Source organism: Lepisma saccharinum, chromosome 15 (genome assembly GCF_977018435.1).
Source record: "Lepisma saccharinum chromosome 15, izLepSacc3.1, whole genome shotgun sequence".
In the NCBI taxonomy this organism is placed as follows: Eukaryota; Metazoa; Arthropoda; class Insecta; order Zygentoma; family Lepismatidae; genus Lepisma; species Lepisma saccharinum.
In genome coordinates, this window is record NC_139243.1 from 9,640,565 (window position 1) to 9,662,639 (window position 22,075).

Below are 22,075 nucleotides of genomic sequence, written 5' to 3' on the forward strand. Positions count from 1 at the left end.
GCACACCATTGAGAATGTGAACTGTTCTCTTAAATTAGGTAGGGGTGAAAATAAGTTCTTTTGAAGAAAGATCATTGATGAAACATTTTATAAATGCCTACTGGCTTATCAAAATCTTCACCTTATGAACTTGTTTTATTTATTTTTTGAGTTTTCAATGTGTGTAGAAAAATTTGTAATTTCATTCTAAGTCTATGGGCAAAAATTATACTTTATACATGGATATGAAATGTATAAATTACATTGAATTATCTACTTATAAATCTGTACATGTTTAGTGCAACTTAATAAAACGGGCTATAATTTTATATTATTTTATAATACATTTCACATGTATTTTGTTCTTGTCGTTGTCTATTGCTGTACAAGCTAAATGACAAAATATTATTATTATTAATTTTAGATCTATTTGAAATCAAATAGTCTTTTGTGTGTTTTGAATGTGTTTAAAACACCTGTGCTAACCAATCAAAAAGTTTGCATGCACCACACAATTTCGTTATACCAATAACTTAAAATATTAGTAGTGCGTATTATTTATTTATTAATTAATAAAGGAGCCCACTTATAATCGCCCGCCTTTGGAAATAAAATCCTGAACGCTTTGGTCTGGAGGAGGAATATTTATTAAACGATAATCTCTGACTCCTTTCAGTGTTGCTTTCCAGATAGCTTAAATTCCCCTATTTGCATATTTTTAATAAATAGAACACATGTGTCGGTGAAAAAGACAACATCGCTTCTCGTCATCTCCTGTGAACTGACAGAGTCTCACTTATCCCACAACAGTTTAGCAACCGTGCGTTCTGTCGTCACGTCACACTAGAGAGACTGATTTTATTTTTAGGCTAAATGCTTACGTTGTTAGGTTAGGCTAGCTAGGTTTAGTATTCTTAGCATAATTAATTAATTTTTGCAGTATATTTATGATAATAGAACCTAACGTAACAACGTAGGCATTCCTCGTTTTGTCTGACTGTGACACTTGGGATGGTAGAAAGTGTTGTGACACAAGGCACACCCGACCCGACCTGGCAACACTTATGACGTCATCAATGTAGCCGGGCTGTTCTTTTTTGCATCTTTACTGTCGTCTGTCGACTTGTAGTAGTACTCGCTAGAAATCTGGTAATTATTAAAATGCTTTGGCGTGTTTTTGTCTGTAAGACTGATGTTTAATTATGTGATTCCTTTTTTTTACGTTTGTTATATCATGGAAAATTTTCATGCGCTGAATATTGGTTTGCGAAGAAAATGGAGAAATCTAGGAAATTGAACCAAACACGAAGATTACAAATTACTCTTATGATACTACAACACTCTTCTTCATTTCTTTCATTAAAAAGTACATTTTGTGACACTTTTTAGATCATTTATGAATATTTATCGAAAGGAAATGCAAAAATGGTACCGAGTACTTCCGGAACTAAGAACTGGTGTCGCTTTTGAGAATGTTTTTCTCCCTGAAGTTTTTACTATGTATTTTTAAAGATTCGTTGGTAAAACTTCGGTATGGTCCCAACAGCTGTCACTCGTTTCTTTCGTCATTTTTAACATTCGTACTTACCTATTCTGCATTACGAAAGATTCTTCGAGGTGGAATTTGGTAACAGCATGGTATAGTGAAAACACATTCCACTCCTTTATTTCCTAATTATTTACATTTGTACTTACCTGTTATGCATAGCGGAACATTTTTGAACGTGGGATTTTGCTTTTTTTCACTGAAAAATGCGTAATTTTTCACATTACAAGTATTTATCGTTCATTGCTAATTCGCTTTCGTTACACACAATATGGCGGTCAAATCTTGACTCACGTTGTCTATCGTCAGCTGATATGCTGTGTTTTGAAACTTATTAACCGAAAAATGCTGCACAAACTATTCACAGAAGAGCAAGAGCTATCGTGCATTGGAGATACATTTATGTCGAAAAAGGTACTTATCCGATAAGGCCCGAACACCTCTCACTAGTTTATTTCCTTAATTTTAGGGTAAGAATTTACAATATAGAGAAAGTCTCCAATTTCGTTAATTTTCGGTATACTAACTAATTTTGGCCTCCTAATCACGAATCTGTTGTAAAAAACCAGGGGTCACGTCTGGAAATTGTACATTTTGATGAAAAATTGTTTGTTAGCGGCAAAAACCATCCACGGGTAGCCCCACAATCCATTGACATTAGCTCCAAAAACCATCCACGGGTAGCCCTACAAACCATTGACGTTAGCCCCAAAAACCATCCATGGGTAGCCTCACGAACCATTCACACAAGGTTAGGTTAGGCCTGTTAGGTTAGGTTCCATTAGCACTCATTTCACCCCTAAATTCATCGAAAAAATAGTGATCGTACTAGAATTGAACATCATAAATCATTTTCTTGTAAAACAACGGCGTGGTTGGACACAATGACAGGAGATTACATTTTTGTTCGTAAAACTACGCATATACACCTATATACAAAAAAAATTGTGGATCCCACTTTAAACTGTAGGTCCAGTCCCGATTAGCCATACTGTGCATAAAGTGGACTTAAAACACCAACTCAATCAATTAACTAAAGTTAGGTCCCATGTTATGCTGGTGCTGGAACCTAGAGACGAAATTATGTTGATTTTATGAAATACACGAGCAACAAATAATCAGCATGCACTTCATCTGATAATTGAACCCAGGATCAGTGATTTCTGCTGCAATCTTCTGTTTCAGTTCAGCAATGGTTGCAGGACGTGTGCTGTACACTTTACTTTTGAGATGTCCCCACAGAAAGAAATCGCAAACGCTGAGATCAGGGGATCTCGGAGGCCATGAAATGTCACGTTATGTGAAATGATCTGCCTTCCAAACAATTTGCGAATCGCCTCCATCGACTGTCTAGCAGTATGTGACGTGGCTCACTCCTGCTGAAACCACATGTTGTCAGTGTCAAGATGTGCGTCGTGCAACTGCCGTGCAAATAATGTTTGAAGCATAGCATCATGTCGATCTGATGTCACTGTTGTTGCAATGCCTTCCTCACTTTCAAAAAAATAAGGGTCGAAAACACCATGACTTGACACTGCACACCATACTGTAACCTTGGTGCTATGTAATGGATGCTCGTGAAGCTGACAAGGATTTTCCTGTGACCAGTAAAAGAAATTATGTTTGTTAACATAGCCGCTAAGGTGGAAATGGGCTTCGTCAGAAATGCACAAATTGTTAAGCAAACTCAAAACTTCTTATGCAACACAGAGTCTTCAGGATGTAATTGCTGCACAATCTGTAACTTATAGGGGTGGAACTTCATTTCATGCAGTATTCTTTGTACGCTTCTTCGACTACACTGTAGGGCTGTGCATGTTGTCGAACGGAGCGGCAAGGGCTCCTCTGAATGGCAACTCAAACTGCTTCAATATTCTCTGGTATACGTACTGTTCGAACTCTACCTGGGGGCTTCTTCGAAATTACGCACCCATGTTGTAATCGCACGAGCATGATGTCCTAGCTGGTAATGTTGCCGAAATAGCCTTTGCACTGCAGTTACACTATCACCGTTCTTATAAAAAGCTTTCACAGCGAAAGCACACTCCGTACCATTCCAAATGCTGCATCGTTACTAAATGGCAAAGCCTCCTCAATGATGTCGCATCGGTCCCGAACAAATGCTGGTGCTACAGTGTTGCCAATTCCACATTCAAATTTTGCCGTTTCTCTGCGACACCCTGTACTAAATAAGCATATAGCCTATTTTGAACAATCATATCATTTGAGTGAAAATATTGGAACATTTTGCAGTGTCCCTGTAAGCCAGCCACGGTACACACTGGACTAGTGAATAACAATATTCCCGTAAAATCAGTTTTAGTTGTTGCAGTGGTACTTTTATCATGTTTTCCGGCATATTGTTGGAAGCATCTTGAAAGTGGGAGTTGACATTGAAATTAATATTAATTTAGAAATCCAGTGGGGGAAGGTGTGTACACCAAGGTTTGAAGATTGGTAGTAGAAAATAACCTACCTGAATTTAGGTGGAACATGACATGACATGTAACGCTTTAATTTACCATATTTATATCATTTATTTGGAATTCTACAGTTTTGCAATAAAAAAAAATGTAAAATTGAACACACATTTTGCTTTCCAGTAATCTTTATTTTCAAAGGTGTAAAAAGGAGTTTTATTACATATTTGTTGCAATAACTAGACACAAAAAGATAATTCAATGTATTTACTGCAACTCAAATGCAGCCGCGGTAGCTCAGTAATTAGGGTGTCTGACTACCATGCGAGACACCCGGGTTTGATTTCCGACGGGGGAGAACTGGGATTTTTTCCACCTGTTCAAGCAGCTCTGGCAACCACCCAGCATCATATAAATTGGTTACGTGAAGGAAACTCAGGGGGGACAGGCAGCCAGGGGCGTGGTACTGATCACATCAGCCCCACCTTCGGCCGTGATCAAGAAAGTGCGGGACCCTAACCCCACATCTCCTATACATCTTCATGACATTGTGCATAGCACAGTGGAGCACTTTCCTTTTTTTTTTACTGGAACTCAAATTGAAACAATTTTACATTTTATGCAGATCAAATGAAAATATCTCTGATCAAGTTCTTTAAAAGCCAGTTTCAAAATACTGATGATCTGGCAATTATTTGATTCTAACTACAGGAAAGGGTAGCATCAATAGCTGGAATGGTAACACATCTGAGAATAGTTTAAATAAAAGGCCAATTCCCATAATTATGAATTACTATTACAATTTATTTTATACTAATATACATAGGTAATTGTTTGGGTTGGTAATGTTAGAAAAATCCCTTTGCTTAACCTTGAATCCGATGGAAGTTACCTTAGAGCAAATGATAAGATATTTGAAATTTACCTGTTCATCATCCTTGCCCCACAATTAGCTGTGAATTGTCCTGATCTATGGATGGCACCTGCAACAATTAGGATGCTCTTGTATTTCTCTCCATTGTACTTTTTATGTAGGAGTGTGTGTGTGAGGGGGAGATACACTGAGCAGAGATATTACCTTTCCCGTAGCGGTGATATAATGAGTAAGACAATTGCAACGTCCGTTGGGTGCCTACTACACCTGCACGAGTACGTCAGCGGAGGTGCAAGACAACTAGCTTGGCAACGACCAATCAGTAGCACCAAACCCACTGCAAAGTTTTACCCATCATGCTAACTCTTCTACCAGCGGTGTCATGAGAGACTATTTCACTCAGGGTTCGGGGAAAAGTACACTGTCTAAAGTTAGAGAAAGTTTAATTACTATAGCTGGATACACTGTAAGCGTTGTAAGTTTAACACACGCCTGCATAGGATATTACACTCACTGGCTTATGTACTGCCACACAATGGGGGAAGAATGCTTCTGCAACTGCTGTAAACTGAGAACAGGAACACTGCTGCTGCTGCCCTGCCGTCGAAAACGTAGCTCCAACTCTCGTTAGGAATGTGCTGTCCTGGGGCCGACTTCTGTAGGTGCAGGCTTTTTACAGGAAACAAGGGGCATCTATTAAGGTCACCCTCATGATAACAGTAGTATTTTAACTGACCTGTAATTTAACCTTCTGTGCGGTTGCCTAGAAACCAAACGCCACACTCTGGCAGGGTGCCGCAGGTTGATTGGGGGAGGAAACCTCTCGCAGCAAGCAGAGTGGGTCCTCTCACTAAGCAGAGTGGGATATCTCTCACTCGGAAGTGGAGTGGGTTCTCTTGCCAGTGGCAGAGTTCAACCTCTCTCGCTGAAAGGCAGAGTGAAGCTTCTCTCACCCGCAGGCGGAGGACAACTTCTATAGGGTGTTTCACCTCTCGCAAGAGCGGAGTGCTCCTTCTTCCAGGTCAGTTTTGTAAGAGAGAGATCTTATCGTGAGCCGACCTGAAAGCCAACTGAAGAAAATCTGCTCCGAGGCTGGTTATATAGCCTCGATTCAAGTAGCGCCGTTCACGCAAACTACGTGGAACCATGCTAGAGCAGGCAAGGCCATCTCTACGGCAGACGATTGAACTACGTGCTCAAGGCACCAACAATAAATACATATTATATTAAACGTGTGCTAAACATTAATATACAATTATAAGATAAATATTACATATTCTTTGCGACCACGCAGGGCCTTATTAACAGAATTACAACTGATAAACACAATTATCAAAGCAGATATTAACACATGTAACACTGAACAAGTAAATAAAATAACTTTGAACATAATAACAATGGTTACATATACACAGAGTAAATAAACATTAGTGTTACTAATGAGTATGATCTCTCAGGATCATTACAGATCATTCAGTTCTAGTCCTATTTGGATGTCATCAGTGGTTGGCTTAATTCTTGATGAAGTTGGCTCATGTGTCATCCTACTGTCCTCCTGATTTGAGATTCCAGCTCTAGAAATTAGGCCACTCTTCACATAACATTGTTTGCATTTGGGTCTACCCCTGGACCCTTAAGTGTTGCTTTTTACTTGTTCTTACAAATAAAATTTAAATTAAAAAAGAATGTAGTTGTTGAGTAGTTATCCTTTTTTATAAAATGTATCCAATTATACCAAAAGGGAAACAAAGGACTTTTTCAAATGCCACTTCTTAATAATAGTAACAATGGATATATTGTTTTGTAATTAAGAGTATGTAATACCTTTAGAGGTATACTAATGAATGAAAAAGACAGAACTGAAATATCATTTATAGTTTTCAAGAAAAGGCACGTTGATTGGTGCCACGAGTCTGGGCAAAGTTTGACAATTGGGACTTTGTCCCATCTCCCCCCCCCCAGACCCTTAATTGTTGCACATTGCTTAAAATGTTGCTTTTCCTCATTCTTACATTTAAAATTAAAAAAAACAACAGCAGTTTAGGACAAGTTTATTCCCTTTGAAATCATCAATGATAGAGGCTTTTTGTTAATTCGAACTGTTTTCATGTTCCCTTGGGGTTTGAATTAAAAAGAGTTCACTGTATATTCAAAAACTGTTCACTGTATGTAACTTGACTAATTATGTTGCAAAGTACTCTCTATATGTAACTATTATCTTTTTAGAGATGAATTTATGTACATGATAAAGAAGATACCTGAAAAATGGCCGAAAACAGCTGTGGTAACTTCAGTCTCGCAAGGTATGTATATGAATAATCTTAGAAATTTATTTCATATCCATTAAGTTCCTTGGCATTCATTTCCTTTACCCTATGTTTCCAGGCATGACTGCATGCACTTTTATGATTTCTTACTCTTTAAGCTAATCGCTGCTATTCAGGACCTCCAAACAGGCAAGCCAACTTGTACAGAAAGTTGAGACCCATGCACAGTCTCCGTATCAAGACCATTCAAAAAGGTAGCGAGTGTTTGAGTTTGTCATTGTAGGAGCCCACCTCCATGGTGGAGTGGTTAGTGCAAAGCCCTGCCAGGTCTGGGGATGAGTGTCCCTTCATCATATTCATCATATCATTACCCACCATCGTTGTCATGATTAGCCACAGTGGCAGCAAAGTAAAGTAAATATAACAAAAATTAAAATAATTTGTATAAATGTCCTCTAATGTCACTTTACCTTTGCATGGCATCCTGTCTTTTTCTGGAAACAAGCAGACACTGATTGATGTTACTGAGGCATAGCAAAATTGTCATTTGTGCATATTTTGTCTTTTCTAGCAATCTGGAGACTGGAAAAGGGGATGGGAGGGATTTCACACGTTAAAATTTTTGCTTTTGTTTGAAATTGTCGTCGTCAATTCTTAATTTACCCAGTACAGTACAGTATTGGATGATATACAGTATTCAGGAGAAGCATATGGCAGGGCTTGAAAACTCCCGGTTGACAGGTCGCCATGGTGACTTAAAATTTCAGCCTAGCGACTGTGATATTTTGCTGTAATATTGCCATTTTTATAGTTTGCATGTACAAAATTTTGAATATTCTAAGTTTAAATTGCAGTATAGTGTAAGTTAGCAAATATTTTTTTTTTTTTGTGAACGTTGTGAACATTCCATAGAATCAGTAACAATTTCTTACTCCTTGTCCCCCATTTCCTGCTTTCTCACATGATTGAGCGATGTTTTAAATACGGTGATGCTCAGCTTCTAATATTGATTGATTTGCTTGATTTTACTTCGCTTTTTGTGCCACTTTTTGATAATTGCGAATGTGGAGATGAGTGATGATATGATGAAATTGATTAATGAACACTCAAACATCCATGCTCAGGCCGGGATTCGAACCCGGGAACCCTGGCATCGTAGTGTGATGTGCTAACCACTCTGCCACGGGGGCCGGCTCAGCTTCTAATAGTGTGCACAATTGCTGGTGGTTTCCTGGCGCCTGATTTTCATAGATGGTCCCTAGCTCTGAAGGAAATTATTCGAGCACTGACATATGGCATGTACCATTATACAGCCTCAAATAGTGCATACTTGAAAATCCAAGCACTTTAGATTGAAACACGAATATTTCCAACAACTCTCCATTTTTCACTATGTGCACTAATAACGGAGATATCCTACGAGATTGGACTTTTGGAACACCTTGTATTTTCTCAGTAGCACAGAGAGGGGAGTTCTCTGTACCTCCCTAATTTTTTTGTAAGGGGCTACAGTACCCTCTAAAACCTTTGTTCTGAATTGTACCTCTTGTAAGCTCTAGAAATTCGACACACACAAGATGATGTCATTCAAGAAATCTCATGTTTGGTAGCTAAATGCAAAATCCTTCTTTTGCCCATTTTATCTCCCCATCCAAAAGAATCAAAACCACCGTGAACGTATTGTGGCACAAGTTACCTCACTTGCTCTCCGATCTCGGAAAACTTTATGAGGAAATAAACAGTGTAAATTCAGTGGAAAACAATGGCCTGAAACTTTTATCTGTTCCACAATTGTACAGGTTTCTTGGAAAAAAATAACAATAAATGGCAATAAAATTTAAGAAAAACCTGAATCATTTTGTATGGCTTTTTTATTGGCAGCGAGTGACTTGTTCTAAAATGAAGTGTACATTGAATCTTTTTTGTAACCCCCTCCCCCTCTGAATCAAAAATGCTTCCACACTACTGCATTTGTTGACACTAAACTCATATTGACAAAGTCACACTAATTTTCTTTTCGGCATGTGCAATTTACGAGATTTTGTTTCATCCATTTTATTGTTTTTTTTAAAAATCTTATGAGTTAAATTTGCACAGTATGTACTGACACAAACTAATAAAATTGTGTTGTTTAAAAAATGAGCTTGACTAAAGTCTTAATGGATTTCTGCAGATTAGTTACAATAGCATTACTGATATTGTAGCTGTAATGGCTAATTTCATATATTTTTTTTTATTTTGGCACACTTGACATGCAATTCTGAAGCTTTAACAATAATAGAGAAATATAATCAGTCTTACGTAGAAATTTGTTAAAAATGCTGGCTCGACCAGGACTCAAACCTTTGGCATACTGTGTCATTGCCCTTACAGAGCCAGCCCTAGTTTTGCCTGATCTTATGCTCTTGCTGTTTTACCAAACAGTAATTCAATCACTCTTTCTTACACGGAAATGTGCTTAGTGAATTCCTTCTGTTCTTATTTTAGGATAATATCATATTTGGAATATGTGGAGGATGCTACAAGCAAAACAAAATTAGCATTAAAATCAAACTGCCATGATATGCGACAGCTACTGAAACCGTGGTCATTTCCGTGTGACATTAGAGAAAATCTCGTGTGCACCTGTCCAGACCCGGAAGAAGAGAAAGTAAAGGAGTTTGAAAACAAAGAGGTGGAGAATATTGAGAAAGTGCTGAAAAAGGCCCACCACGTAAGGACGAAATCGCAAGGAGCCGGATGTGATAGATCTAGAGGACGAACTCGAACAGTGGAGGCCAAAGGCGATGCTAAGTGTGATAGGGGTTCCTCAGTGCAAAGTGCTAATGCGAGTGCTACTAGAGTTGCAAAACTGCCACTTTCGAAAACCGAGTGTAACGTTAAGGCTAAACCGAGGAAAAGCGCTGAATTGAAGTCCAGTTCGGTTCCAAGTGCTGCCGCAAGACACGACCAAGCAAAACCGAGAAGGGGTACTGATACGAAGAAGTCCAGTTCCGCGCAAAGTACTGCCATTGCAAGCAACAAAACAAAACAAATCCAGCCAATTCAGTCGACGTACCAGAAGGACTTCACATCACGGAGAAGATCGTCCAGTAGGCCAAGGAGTAAAAGCACAAGCGAAGATACAACCGGTTCTAAAACCAGCAACATGCCTGCTGGAAAATCAATGCAACAGTCTGCGAGAATTGGCACGAAAGATCTAGACACCATTCTCAGCCAAGTAAGTGCCTATTGCCACACGTCACATAACTCCCAGATGGCAACCTCTACCTCAACGGCACCTCAAAGCAGTTGCCTGGTTCATGGTAACGTTGGCCAAATGCTACCTTCACACACCATCCAACTTTTCACTATTGAAGAAGCCATTGCGATACGTGATGTGCCGATGGATCTTCTAAAGGCCATCAATGTGCATCACAAATACTTGGAGACCTTGAATGCTCCACATCAAACGAAAGAAGCTAAACATTTCCTCAGGCTGGTGTATGAACAAGTAAGTAATTTTTTTGCATTCACATTGATGCTCTTTTGCAATGCTTTGTGCATAAAATTAGGTTAATGTGTAAAATTGCTGATAAGTTTAATGATCTGATATTTATATAAATTGACTATAACTTAGTACAAAACTCAACCATTTTGCATCAATGTTTTGGGACTACACACTGTATTTGCAAAGTCAATCAGCCAATCCATTTGTAACGGAGGTTACACTTTTACTAAGGCAAAGTGATATATTATTCAAATTAATCTTGTTCTATCCATTTTGTTAGTCTGCCAGTAAATATACATGTCAACATTTATACTAGAAAGTTTCATGTGAAAATATCAAATCTATTTGAAGATGAAACAATATTTAATATGTAACAGATGTTACATTTTTTGGGAACAGGTGTACGACTTCATACCTTTCCAATCAGAACCCTGGTTCTGTGTAGCAAAAAATATTGGTTTTCAATTTTTCTATTTATTAAAAAAATCAAACTGTAAACTGCAACAACTACTTTGTAGGAGAAAAATTAAATTGATTTAGTTACGATTTATTTGATAGGTAACGGAGGTTACACAAGTTTTGTAACGGAGGTTACAAGTAATGTCAGATTGGTAACTGAACTACTCCTGAGGTAGTACGACGGTCACTATTTATATTTTGAGCCTAACAATGAAAAAACAGGAATTTCACATTGAAAACTGCTTTATTGTTTTTCGAAGTATTCTCCTTTATGGTGAATACACTTTTGCATTCGTTAGAACCATTTGTCAAAGCAGTTTTTCCATTCTTCTTGAGACACCTCCATAATATGGTTTTTGAACGCTTCAACGGCGTCTTCCGCCAACGAAAATCGTTGTCCACACAATTTATTCTTGACATTCGGGAACAAGAAATAGTCATTGGGTGCCAAATCAGGACTGTACGGCGGATGACCCATGAATTCAATTTTTTGACTGTTCTTAAAGTCGGTTGTTAGACGAGATGTGTGACAGCTGGCATTGTCTTGATGAAGAATGATCCGACGGCGTTTGTTTGTTTTCCGTATTTGACCGAAGACCTCTGGCAAACAAATTGTTGTGTACCATTCAGAGTTGACCGTTCTACGTTCCTCTAAAGGCACAGTTGCCACATGACCAGTTTTCCCGAAAAAACAGGCGACCATTTGTTTCGATGTGCTTCGAGCGCGAACAACTTTTGTTGGATTGGGTTCATCTTGAAACACCCATATAGTCGACTGCTGTTTACATTCCGGCTCATATGCATATATCCATGATTCGTCACCTGTTACAATCTTATATACGTCTTTTGAAGCATCACGATTGTATTTATTGAGCATTTGTTTGCACCAATTGACGCGAGCGTCTTTTTGAGTTTTTGTCAAATTGTGTGGGATCCAACGAGAACATACCTTTCTCACAGCTAAATGATCATGTAATATTTTATATATGCTGGTGGAACTAATGCCTATGGTTGCCTCAATCTCACAGTATGTCACATGACGATTTTGCAGTATTAGGTTTTTCACAGCATCAATGTTTTCTTGAACAACAACTGATTTTGGACGACCTTCGCGAATCTCGTCGGTGAGCGAATGGCGGCCACGATTAAATTCATTATACCAGCGTTTCACAGTGGCAAAGGATGGGGCTTCATCGCCAAATGTGGAAGTAAGTTGATCGATGCACCCTTGTCTTGATAATCCATGTCGAAAATCGTAAACAATCATCGCACGAAAATGTTCACGAGTTAATTCCATTTAATTGTTGTTGCGCAATCTCCAAGGCAACATAAACAACACAAATCAAGCTATTGACAAAACATTTGAAGTACGGTATGGTCAATAATGCCAGACGATTCCGTGCAAACGTCAAATCGCACCTAACTTCAATCAGTGTTGCCAAGGCTCAAAATATAAATAGTGACCCTCGTATATCGTAAAATAAATCATTTTATGCTTATAACAGAATGAGTTACATAATAGATAAAACTATAGGCAGTCTGTAAACGTACATATCTTATGAAGACTACATATCAAATCATCGGTATAGAGAAAAGACAACATTATATAGCATACAATATTTTATAAGTGTTACTAAGTTCAGGATGTCAACTTGAGATTAATAGGAAATATCGTGCAGTGGATTTGGAAATTATGAAAAAATGTATAAAATAATGAAGGGAATGAAGATGAGAGTGACGTTAGCTCTCGAAAGTTCGGAAGCCTTTCCGGATATCACCTGGCTGTTTGCCCGAGAACACCTCTTCAATATTCGCCGTCAGGAAAGCTTCAAGAATTATATAAATGTAACTGATTAATTTGTATATACACCAGTGGCGAAGCTCCTATGAGGCTTTTGAGGCTTAGCCTACCCAAAAAATGTTGAAAATAAAATGTTCTTGTACCCTGTAACAATCAAAGTTCAATAAAACGAATTAAACTATGTAATCCGAACATTTTGTTCCGCCGCCCCTTCGAGATGTCTCAGCAGTCAGGCCAGAAAGAGAGCGCGTGTTCGGTCCGAACTATGAGGCAGCTACAGTGTGAGCTCTGTGTAGGTTGGAGGGGAGGGGACTGCCGATTCGCTGGGTGAAAGCGGCTAGCCTCAGAACCAACCTGTTGTGCTTTTAGTCTTCTTGTGCAAAGTGCGTCGTTCACGTGCTGCATTGTTGAATGTTCATTTACTTCAAGTGCATGCACGCGTGTGTTTGTGTGTGTGTCACATAGTGTATTTATGTTATAGAAATGACTGATACTGAGAGAACATTGACGTCATTGTTTGAGGAATTAAAAGAGAAATCATTTTCAAGTTGGACTTATGAAACCAAATGTGCTTACAAAGATAGGCGATGGACACCACATTTAGATATTAAAGTAGCAGATGGAAGAAGACAAAATAGAAAGTTTCAGTTTTCATGGTATAAGAAATATCCTTGGCTAACAGGATGCTCTAATACAAGTAAGTTATATTGTTATACCTGTATTCTGTATGGGGGTGAAAAAGAATGGTCATCATCTTCTTACGGGGTCTGTGTAACAAAAAAAATTGATAGAAAGGCTGAGAAACATCAAAGTTCAAGAAAGCATCTTCAGATTGAAGAGAGTTTTCTATTGTTAGGTCGTGGAAGAATTGAACATGCATTTTCTGAAGGAGCCAAACTTCAAGCCATCAAACACAATGAAATCTTGAAACAAAATAGATTTGTAATCGAGAGAGACTTATCGATGTTGTTTGCTTCTTGGGTAAGCAAGAGCTTGCTTTCAGAGGGCTCTTTGAAGATGAAAGTTCGGACAACAAAGGAAATTATCTTGAATTATTAGAACTTCTTTCCAAACAAGAACAGTTTTTACGTGATCATTTGCACTACTCTTCAGGCTTTAAAGGCACGTCAAGTACAATTCAAAATCAGCTGATTGAATCAGTAACTGACGTAATTAATGAACATATTAAAGAAGAGCTACATTCCTGTGAGTTTGTTGGTGTGCAAGCAGACGAAACTCTCGATGTTTCTTGCAAAACTCAAATGAGCATTATTCTAAGGTTCTGTACACAAGAGAGATTTATTGGCTTTTATGACGTTTCTAGTGATAAAACTGCTTTAGGGCTATCAGAAGTTATTATTAAACAACTTAATGCTTGGAAAGTTTCTGATAAAATAGTGAGTCAAACCTATTATGGGGCCTCTGTAATGGCAGGTGACCGAGGAGGCATGCAACAATTTTTTAAGTAAGTATGTTCACGAGCTATATTTTTACATTGCTATGCTCATAAATTAAATCCAGTGCTGCTACATTGTTCAAAACAATCAAACAAGTCAGGCTTTTCATTTATAATCTTGCAGCTTTCCATACATTTTTCAGTAAATCCTCAAAAAGAACAGTACTCTTAGAAAGTAAAGGATTCAGATTGCCACAAACATGTAGTACCCTCTGGAATTTTAATTCCCGAGCAGTGCATACAATTTATGGAAAATTCAATGAGCTGAAAGACATTTTCCAGACAATTACAGATAATATTGAAGATTGGGATGCAGATTCGTTCAATTGTGCCTCGGGCCTGCTTAATACACTTAATAAAATACAATTTATTTTCCTGCTTTGCCTTTACAAAGACATTTTTACATATATAGACCACCCTTTTGCACTCCTTCAATACAAAGTTGCATCAGACATAAATATGTGTAGCACAGAAATCAAGAAGACCGTCGAGGTAATAAGGAATATGAGATCAGAAAATACTGTGAAATTATGTGTTGAAAACTCTAAGAGGATTTGCAGTGAAATAAGTGTAGGGGAACAAGAATTCATGGCTCTCGGATGCCTAACCTACGAAATCTTGGGACACACTGACTGTACAAATGGAAATAAGTTTTGGAGATCTTGAAAAGATAACATTTGTTGAATTGCTAGACCAAAATAGCTTTGGGGGATACAAACTAAATTTTCCTGTGATGAAATTAAATAATCTTCTGTCCACATATCCATTTTTCAACAAAGAATGATTAGAAAATGAATTAAAGAATATCTATGCTGATGAAGAAAAGCATTTACCTCCTGCAGACGTGCTAAATTTCATAGTTAGCAATGATCTTCAAACAATCTACAAAGAAGTAACACAACTTATGAAGTTGGTCTTGACATTCCCTGTTACAACAGCTTCCTCCGAAAGAAGTATAGCACCCTCAAGAGAGTAAAAAATGATCTCCGTAATTCAATGAAAAATGAAAGATTAAGTTCTCTCAGTACAATAGCCATTGAAAAAAAAGCTGGTTAAGAACTTTCTATTGATCAAGGCTTCGAGAGAGTAATTGATACTTTGGCGACCAACAAGAATCGACGCATGGACCTGCTGTATAAAAAAATATAAGATAAGCAGATTTTTCAGCCAACCCAGTATTTACGCCTTAGCTTCGCCACTGATATGCACAAACAATATGAGTAACGTATGTTTGATATGTTTACTGCAATGTTCAAAAATGCAAATACGTGAGTTTTCACATTTCAAGATGGCTTCAAATATTATGATATGTACACTCATTGTAACACAGAGGAACTAATGATTGCAAATTTTGAGGGCATGTTATGTGACACAGAGAATTCACACTGAAGTGACATGACACGATTGATTGATTTTAAGAATATAGGCAAATCAGCACATAGGCTATTTTTTTCCCATTGCATTATACGGGAATAAGTTCCTTTACTAAAAGAAAATGCAGGACAGGTTCAAAATAAAATATCTCGGCTAAAACCTTTTTTACTCAACATTTTAAAACTAAGTCATTCATTCACTACAGATTGAATTTTTGATCGATTGATTTTTATGGGCATTTCAGCACACAGGCTATTTTGCCTGTCATACAATACTAACTACAACAGATCGAGGAGAGGCCCCTAATAAGGTAATAAAATAGTTCTGTTAAAAACTTCTGAACTAATTTCATAACCTATTACCATATTGGCCTGAATATAAGCCACACCCTAAAATTTGAAGGAGCGAAAAGAAAAAAAAAGATGATACCCGAATATAAGCCGAGGGAAGAAAAGAAAAAACATTTACCGGCAGATTCAGGGAAATAAAATTAGGTAGGTACATATTTTATTTTATCATAAATACAGTACATACAAAATACAGTATCATTATTGAAAAATTAAGATTACAATTGTGTGCTATACTTACTTCAAAGGTAGCTTTCTGTTAACTACCGGCACAGTACTTATTAGGCAAAAAAATTTGCCTATTCACTGCCATCACTATTGTCAATACTGACTCCACTTCCGGTACTCACTCCATCACAAATAGTACGTTATCAAGAATGCAGACAGTTTTTACAATGCCCAGTTAGAAACAACAATGCTATTGTTCCAGTTAGAAAGAATAATGCTATTGTTGGATAACATTATCGTTATTTCAAATGAGAAATCAGCACATTTTTAACAGCATATGATTTGACGAAATGTCATAATCTTTTTAAGGTTGCAAATATAAGACTCATCCTAATTTTTCACAATTGAAATCTGTATAAAGTGTGCGGCTTATATTCGGGCCAATACGGCAGTTCATTACTACTAAAAAATACAAACTGTAATGTCTCTGAGGACTAAATATCCTTACCTATTTCAAAGCTGAGGCACTCATCACACAAAAGAACAAACACAGGACAACACAACTCAACAGAGTATTATCCAGGCACCAGCCTGCAAGAAGCAATTACCGGGATGAACTACGTGGAAGTGAGCCCATTCAGTCTAAAGCAAAACATAACTGCACATACACAAACAAGACTGAAGCAATATAATGCATGCTACCAAAGGGGTGTAAGGTGTGACCTTCCACATATTACACCCAATTGTCAACCTCACTTCCACATAGTACACCCTGGTCTGCATTTTGCAGACGAACGAGCCTTGGCGTTTGGGCCTACGGCCAGTATAATCTTTGTAGGACTGTGTGTGTCGAGTGCCTCTTTACAGCCTCAGCTTTTAACCGAAGCCAGAATATTTTAGTTATGACATGACATGTTATTTCAGTTCTGGCAACCTAAGTCAAGATATTTTAGTCTTCCAACATTACAGTTATGCAATTTGTTTCATTTTACTTCAGGTAAGGTGCTGGACTCAGGTGTGTAAAGTGACGCACCCAAAATTTTAAATTCAAATTCAAATGCATGCTACCAAGAAAACACCCCAGTCTGAGTGACACGTGCAGCTTGTTGTCACTTCGGTTCTAGAAGTTGCATAGATCACAGTGTGTTCACTTCGGTGTGCAATCTCCCTTAGTTCAAATACAAGCATGTTTCATAGGAATGTGTTTACATATAATCTATTTCTCTGCTATTGTTTCAGAATAAGAGATTTACGAAAGACACCCATGATCCCATTGTGAAATTCTTAATGGAGTACTTGGAAGTGTATCAAGAAGCTAAGAGTGCCGGTATTTTAAAAACTAAAGTTGACGGCAGTCTATGGAAGAAACAGGATGTGGGTACAGTCCACTGCAAGATTGAAGATGTGGAAACAAGATTTCGGAACTGGATAAGCTTTAACACATCAGTCTCATCCTCAGCAAAATCTCATGTACAGGATGCTGTGATGGACTCTCAAGGAAAAAACAATCCAGGAAAGCTTTTACCTATGATGGGCATTTGGAATTCTTCCGAGAGAGTCCTTAAAGGTAATAAAATTCAATGTAATTGTTCCATTTATAATATCTTACCTCCTTCCATGCCACCTCTGGTACGTGGAACTACAATGCCTACTTGAACACGTGTTCTCGGGTTATGCCTATTTGATCTTACCCTCCACTTGTTCATTCCGTCACTAAGTTTTCTTCTCCAAACCTATTAAATTGTATTCTTATCATCATAACTGAGCCATGGTGGTCTTGTCGGCAGGGTGTCTGATCTAAGGTCGGAATTTTGCATAAAATGGCTCTGGGGTTCACCCAGCCTGAAATCAATGGGTAGCTGCGGGGGGGGGGGGGGGGGGCAAAGACAACCAGACCATAGTGCTGTATGCTATATGCACGGGGAACTTTACTTTTCACTTCATCATAACAGAATAAATTATTTCGTAAATTGCATACTCATTTTTTAAAAATATGATGCCAGGGGTCCCAGGTTCAAATCCCAGCCTGTTTGTGAGTGCCCATTTATAAATTTCATGTCATCACTCATCCCCATCTTCGCAAATGAGCTAAAAGTGGCACAAAAAGTGAAGTAAAATAAAGCAAATCAATCATTTTTTAAAATGAAAACCATAGTTTACATTTGATATTTTATATTGACTTGGTAGAATATTAGTTATTTATAGGGTTGAATCAATACCCATTTGAACCGATACCCATGTTGACTGATACTCTTACCGATTCCCACCTTATCGATACTGATACTTGAAAACTCCAAGTTTTTCACAACTTTCAGGATAATTATCCTGCTAAAGTATCACGTGGTTTTGTAGACCCCACGGACCATCAAATAGCCGGTAAAGTCTTGGCCAGTATTGGTAAATAAAATCCAACTGGTACTTTCTGATACAGATTTGATTTTTATTATTTAGCATCGCTTTTCACCACTTTTGGCTAATTGCGATGATGAAGTTATAACATGATGAAGGGATCCTCACAAAGATCATCATTGCCCAGGCTGGGGTTCGAACCCAGGACTCCTTGCATTGCAGCATGCTGCGCTAACCACTACACCACAGAGGTCAGCTAATACTGATAATTGGCATTGTCATCGTACCAGCTCTGGCTAATTTTATATCAGCATTTTATTAGTGAGAGTTTGAGTATGGTGATCCATTCTCTGCCTACAATCAATTAAATTCACATGAAGTTAAAGAAACATTCACTTTCAGGCCTACCAAAGGATGCAATAATCCCTTACCACAAACCGTCAAAGTTGGAAGAATGCCAGAAACTCCTACAGGATCTTCAGGAAGCAGACTTAAAGTGCCACCTGTTGTCTGAAGTTGTGAAATATTTACTGCCGTGGATTCAAAGCATGGACCCCAGCTTTCATCTATTTCCTCTCGTGTACAGAACCATATGTGTATTGTCTGACTTAGGGCATCCAATTTTGATGAAGGAAGATGGTAAGTTCTTTTTTTCTAGTATGTATGCCAAATAATAACAATGCACGTTCATTTCATATGTATAGAAAATTGAAGTTAATATAATTAGTTCATGTATTTTGCACTGCTTAACCATTATTGCTTTAAACCTGTAGATACCAAATTGAAAATTGTTCAGAACAGAATAGACAATGAATAATAGTGAACTTTAAATGTATGTAATTTTAATTTACATATACATTGTTTATAAATTAAACTTTTTCATGCAAGACATTACTAACATTAAATAATAATAGAATTATGTTACTTGAGCAATGAAAAGCAACTTGCATACACACAAAGTTTAAATTTTTACATTTATTGTTTAGTCCATGAAACTTTAGACATCAAATCTGCAGATACTGGAGGTGAATTACTGTAATTATTAATCATATGTAGGGTATTACATTGCAACTTAGCCACATTATCAAGCAAAGTTGTACTTAAAATATTCATGTTCATTCACAACATAAATAAATGCAACTTCATATATATTAACGGCACCAGCGTGGTTAAAATTCACCTCTTGTAAAGAATAAGCACACATTGGTCTTTCACCACACATTTTTTGGTGCAATGAAATTGGCAAGACAAGGCAAAGAGCAATTGGGATGTATCTCATATAGTTTGTTTCATTAAGTTGGTCTTCAAGATGCGCAACAGGAGTAGCTTACATTTATAACCTTGATCTGTATTTAAGAAATTGGGATCTTTGTTTTTGTAAAGGGGGATGAAATTCAAAATTGAAAATAGTAACTGGATGAAATTAATTTGGGAAAGATGAGGTTGAGTGACATTTTTTAAAAAAACCTATCTTGTATAATTCAAGTTTCCAGATTCAAAATTGCCCCCAAAAAAAGGTAAGGTAAAAAAAAGGTAAAGTTCCCTGTGCATATAGCACCATGCCATGAAGGCACATTTAGGGGATGTGATCAGCACCATGCTCTGAGGTTGGGTGAGCCTGAGCCACTTTATGTGTGGACAAGGCTGGAAAAAATTCCAACCCTGGATCTCCGCATGGAAGTCAGACCCCCTACCAACCAGACCACTGTGGCTCTAGCATTAATAAAATATAATTTGATGAACATACTAGTTACAAATATACTAACTCCCAAATTCACTTACAAATTCTGCAATCCATTGTCATATCTGCTCATGCTTCCAACATTTGATAATGGAAAAGAAAAGAAATTTAGCAAGTGCAAAGAAAAAAGTCGTTTATCCAAAAACCTTAATAATAAAAAAGAAAACTTTAAAAAAATAAATTTTATTAAAAATTCTTCTGAATTACAGTTATCTGTAACTTTCAGCACTAGAAAATGTGAGTGTACATCTAAGCTCTTTGAACACAGGTTGGTCAATGTCTTCAGAAACTGAAAAATAAATAAAATAATAAAGAAAAATTCTCAGTATGGTCTGAAATCAAATAGTTACAACTCAACGTAAAGAATACTGCGAAGCAGTTTCATATTGACCACTGCAAACCAGGAAATTCTGATAGCCCTCAATGTTATGACTTGAATTAGTGTCCCTATTGTCTCAAAGAAACAAATCCCAATGTGGGTGTTCTTTGTGAGTGTCTCTTCCTCAATTTCACCTCATCACCCATCCTTGTCTTCGCAATTAGGCAAAAGTGATGGAAAAGTGAAGTAAAATAAAGGAACAAAAGCAATGTGGAATATTTTTATCTGGTTTTTCCAAATCAACATAAAGGGACACATAATGTAGGCACTACATCTCAAAATAAATGACAATTGAAAGTGATTAAGGGACAAGCACAAAGAATGCCCAGGTTGGGACTCAACTTGGAAACTTCAGTGGCATGATCGAAAGTACTCAGCCACCATGCTGGGTCATGCACAGAAAGGCTAATCGGGACTGGACCTACAGTTTAAAGCAGGATCCAAATCACTGTGCAGTGTGCCTTTACTGGTGTTATAACTCTCATGAGCATTTGTGGATGAACATTCACTCCATAATATTCAGTTACCTGATATTGTAGCAATAGATCTGCTTGTTGACATTCTTTAAAAGAAGTGATAAAGATGAACTAAAAGGGCTCAGTCTTTTGTTTCTTAAAATTGGAAGTTGCTTAATAATTTATACAATCATTACAACAGTATTTGTAGATCATAATTTCAGAATAAGTCTAAAAATAGTAGTGTAATATTACAGGCATGTGCATAAATGCTAATTGAAAAGTTAAGTAGTATTTATTGCTTTATTCTTATTTTTCTTTTCAGTACAACCAACAGAACACTAATTTATACTGAAGTAAAAGAAGTTTTAATGTTCTACTTGGTTCCTTTTAGCATGTTGTTCCTAATATGTAAAAATATTTTCAATAAAGTAAATTGTAATGATGTCTCAAGTTATTATTACCTCTTCAGCAATCATACATATGTTTATGAGGGTTGAACCGATGTTGATGTATCAGTTGGAATTTATTTACCGATACCAGCTGATAAATTCCAGCATTTTTGTCTTTTACGGGATCCGGAAAAATTCTTCATGACACTTTCACAGAGTCTAATTATCCTGGAAATTATGAACTTGCTTTTATAATAATTCTTGAATATTTTAAATCAAAATTCTTGGTAAATGTATGCATAGAATTGGAGTAGAAAACTTACACAGCAATATTGATCAATATTTTGAACAGCTTTAAATTATTACAATTTTCAAGTATCTGTATTGGCTCAGCCCTAATGTTTATGAATAACTATTTTGAGCTAGTTCTCCAAGGCATTTCAACAACTACAAAGGTCACACTTTGTATAAAGTTTGCACTATTTTGGAAATTTGAATGCATGACAAATGAGGTCATGATGTGTTGCTGCACACATATAAACACTTGTTCACTAGCACTTGAGAACAATCTCCTTCCC

At 37.2% G+C, this 22,075-nt stretch overlaps 2 protein-coding genes across 2 annotated transcripts in view; one reads left to right on the top strand and one right to left on the bottom strand.

Annotated features, from left to right (window-relative positions):
- Positions 1-1,048: 1,048 nt before the first annotated feature.
- LOC145999570 (uncharacterized) lies at positions 1,049-21,547 on the top strand. The gene is made up of 6 exons (XM_083136592.1): positions 1,049-1,128; positions 7,046-7,122; positions 9,574-10,579; positions 17,421-17,748; positions 18,933-19,169; positions 21,431-21,547. Exons 2-6 carry the CDS (start codon positions 7,085-7,087, stop codon positions 21,448-21,450), a joined length of 1,629 nt encoding a protein of 542 aa, XP_082992718.1. The 5' UTR covers positions 1,049-1,128; positions 7,046-7,084; the 3' UTR covers positions 21,451-21,547.
- Positions 20,439-22,075, bottom strand: part of LOC145999568 (AP-5 complex subunit zeta-1-like) — a 40,097-nt gene continuing 38,460 nt past the window's right edge. The window contains exon 13 of the mRNA XM_083136584.1: positions 20,439-20,560. The gene's annotated coding sequence lies outside the window, so the exon portion shown is untranslated. The remainder of the gene's footprint in view (positions 20,561-22,075) is intronic.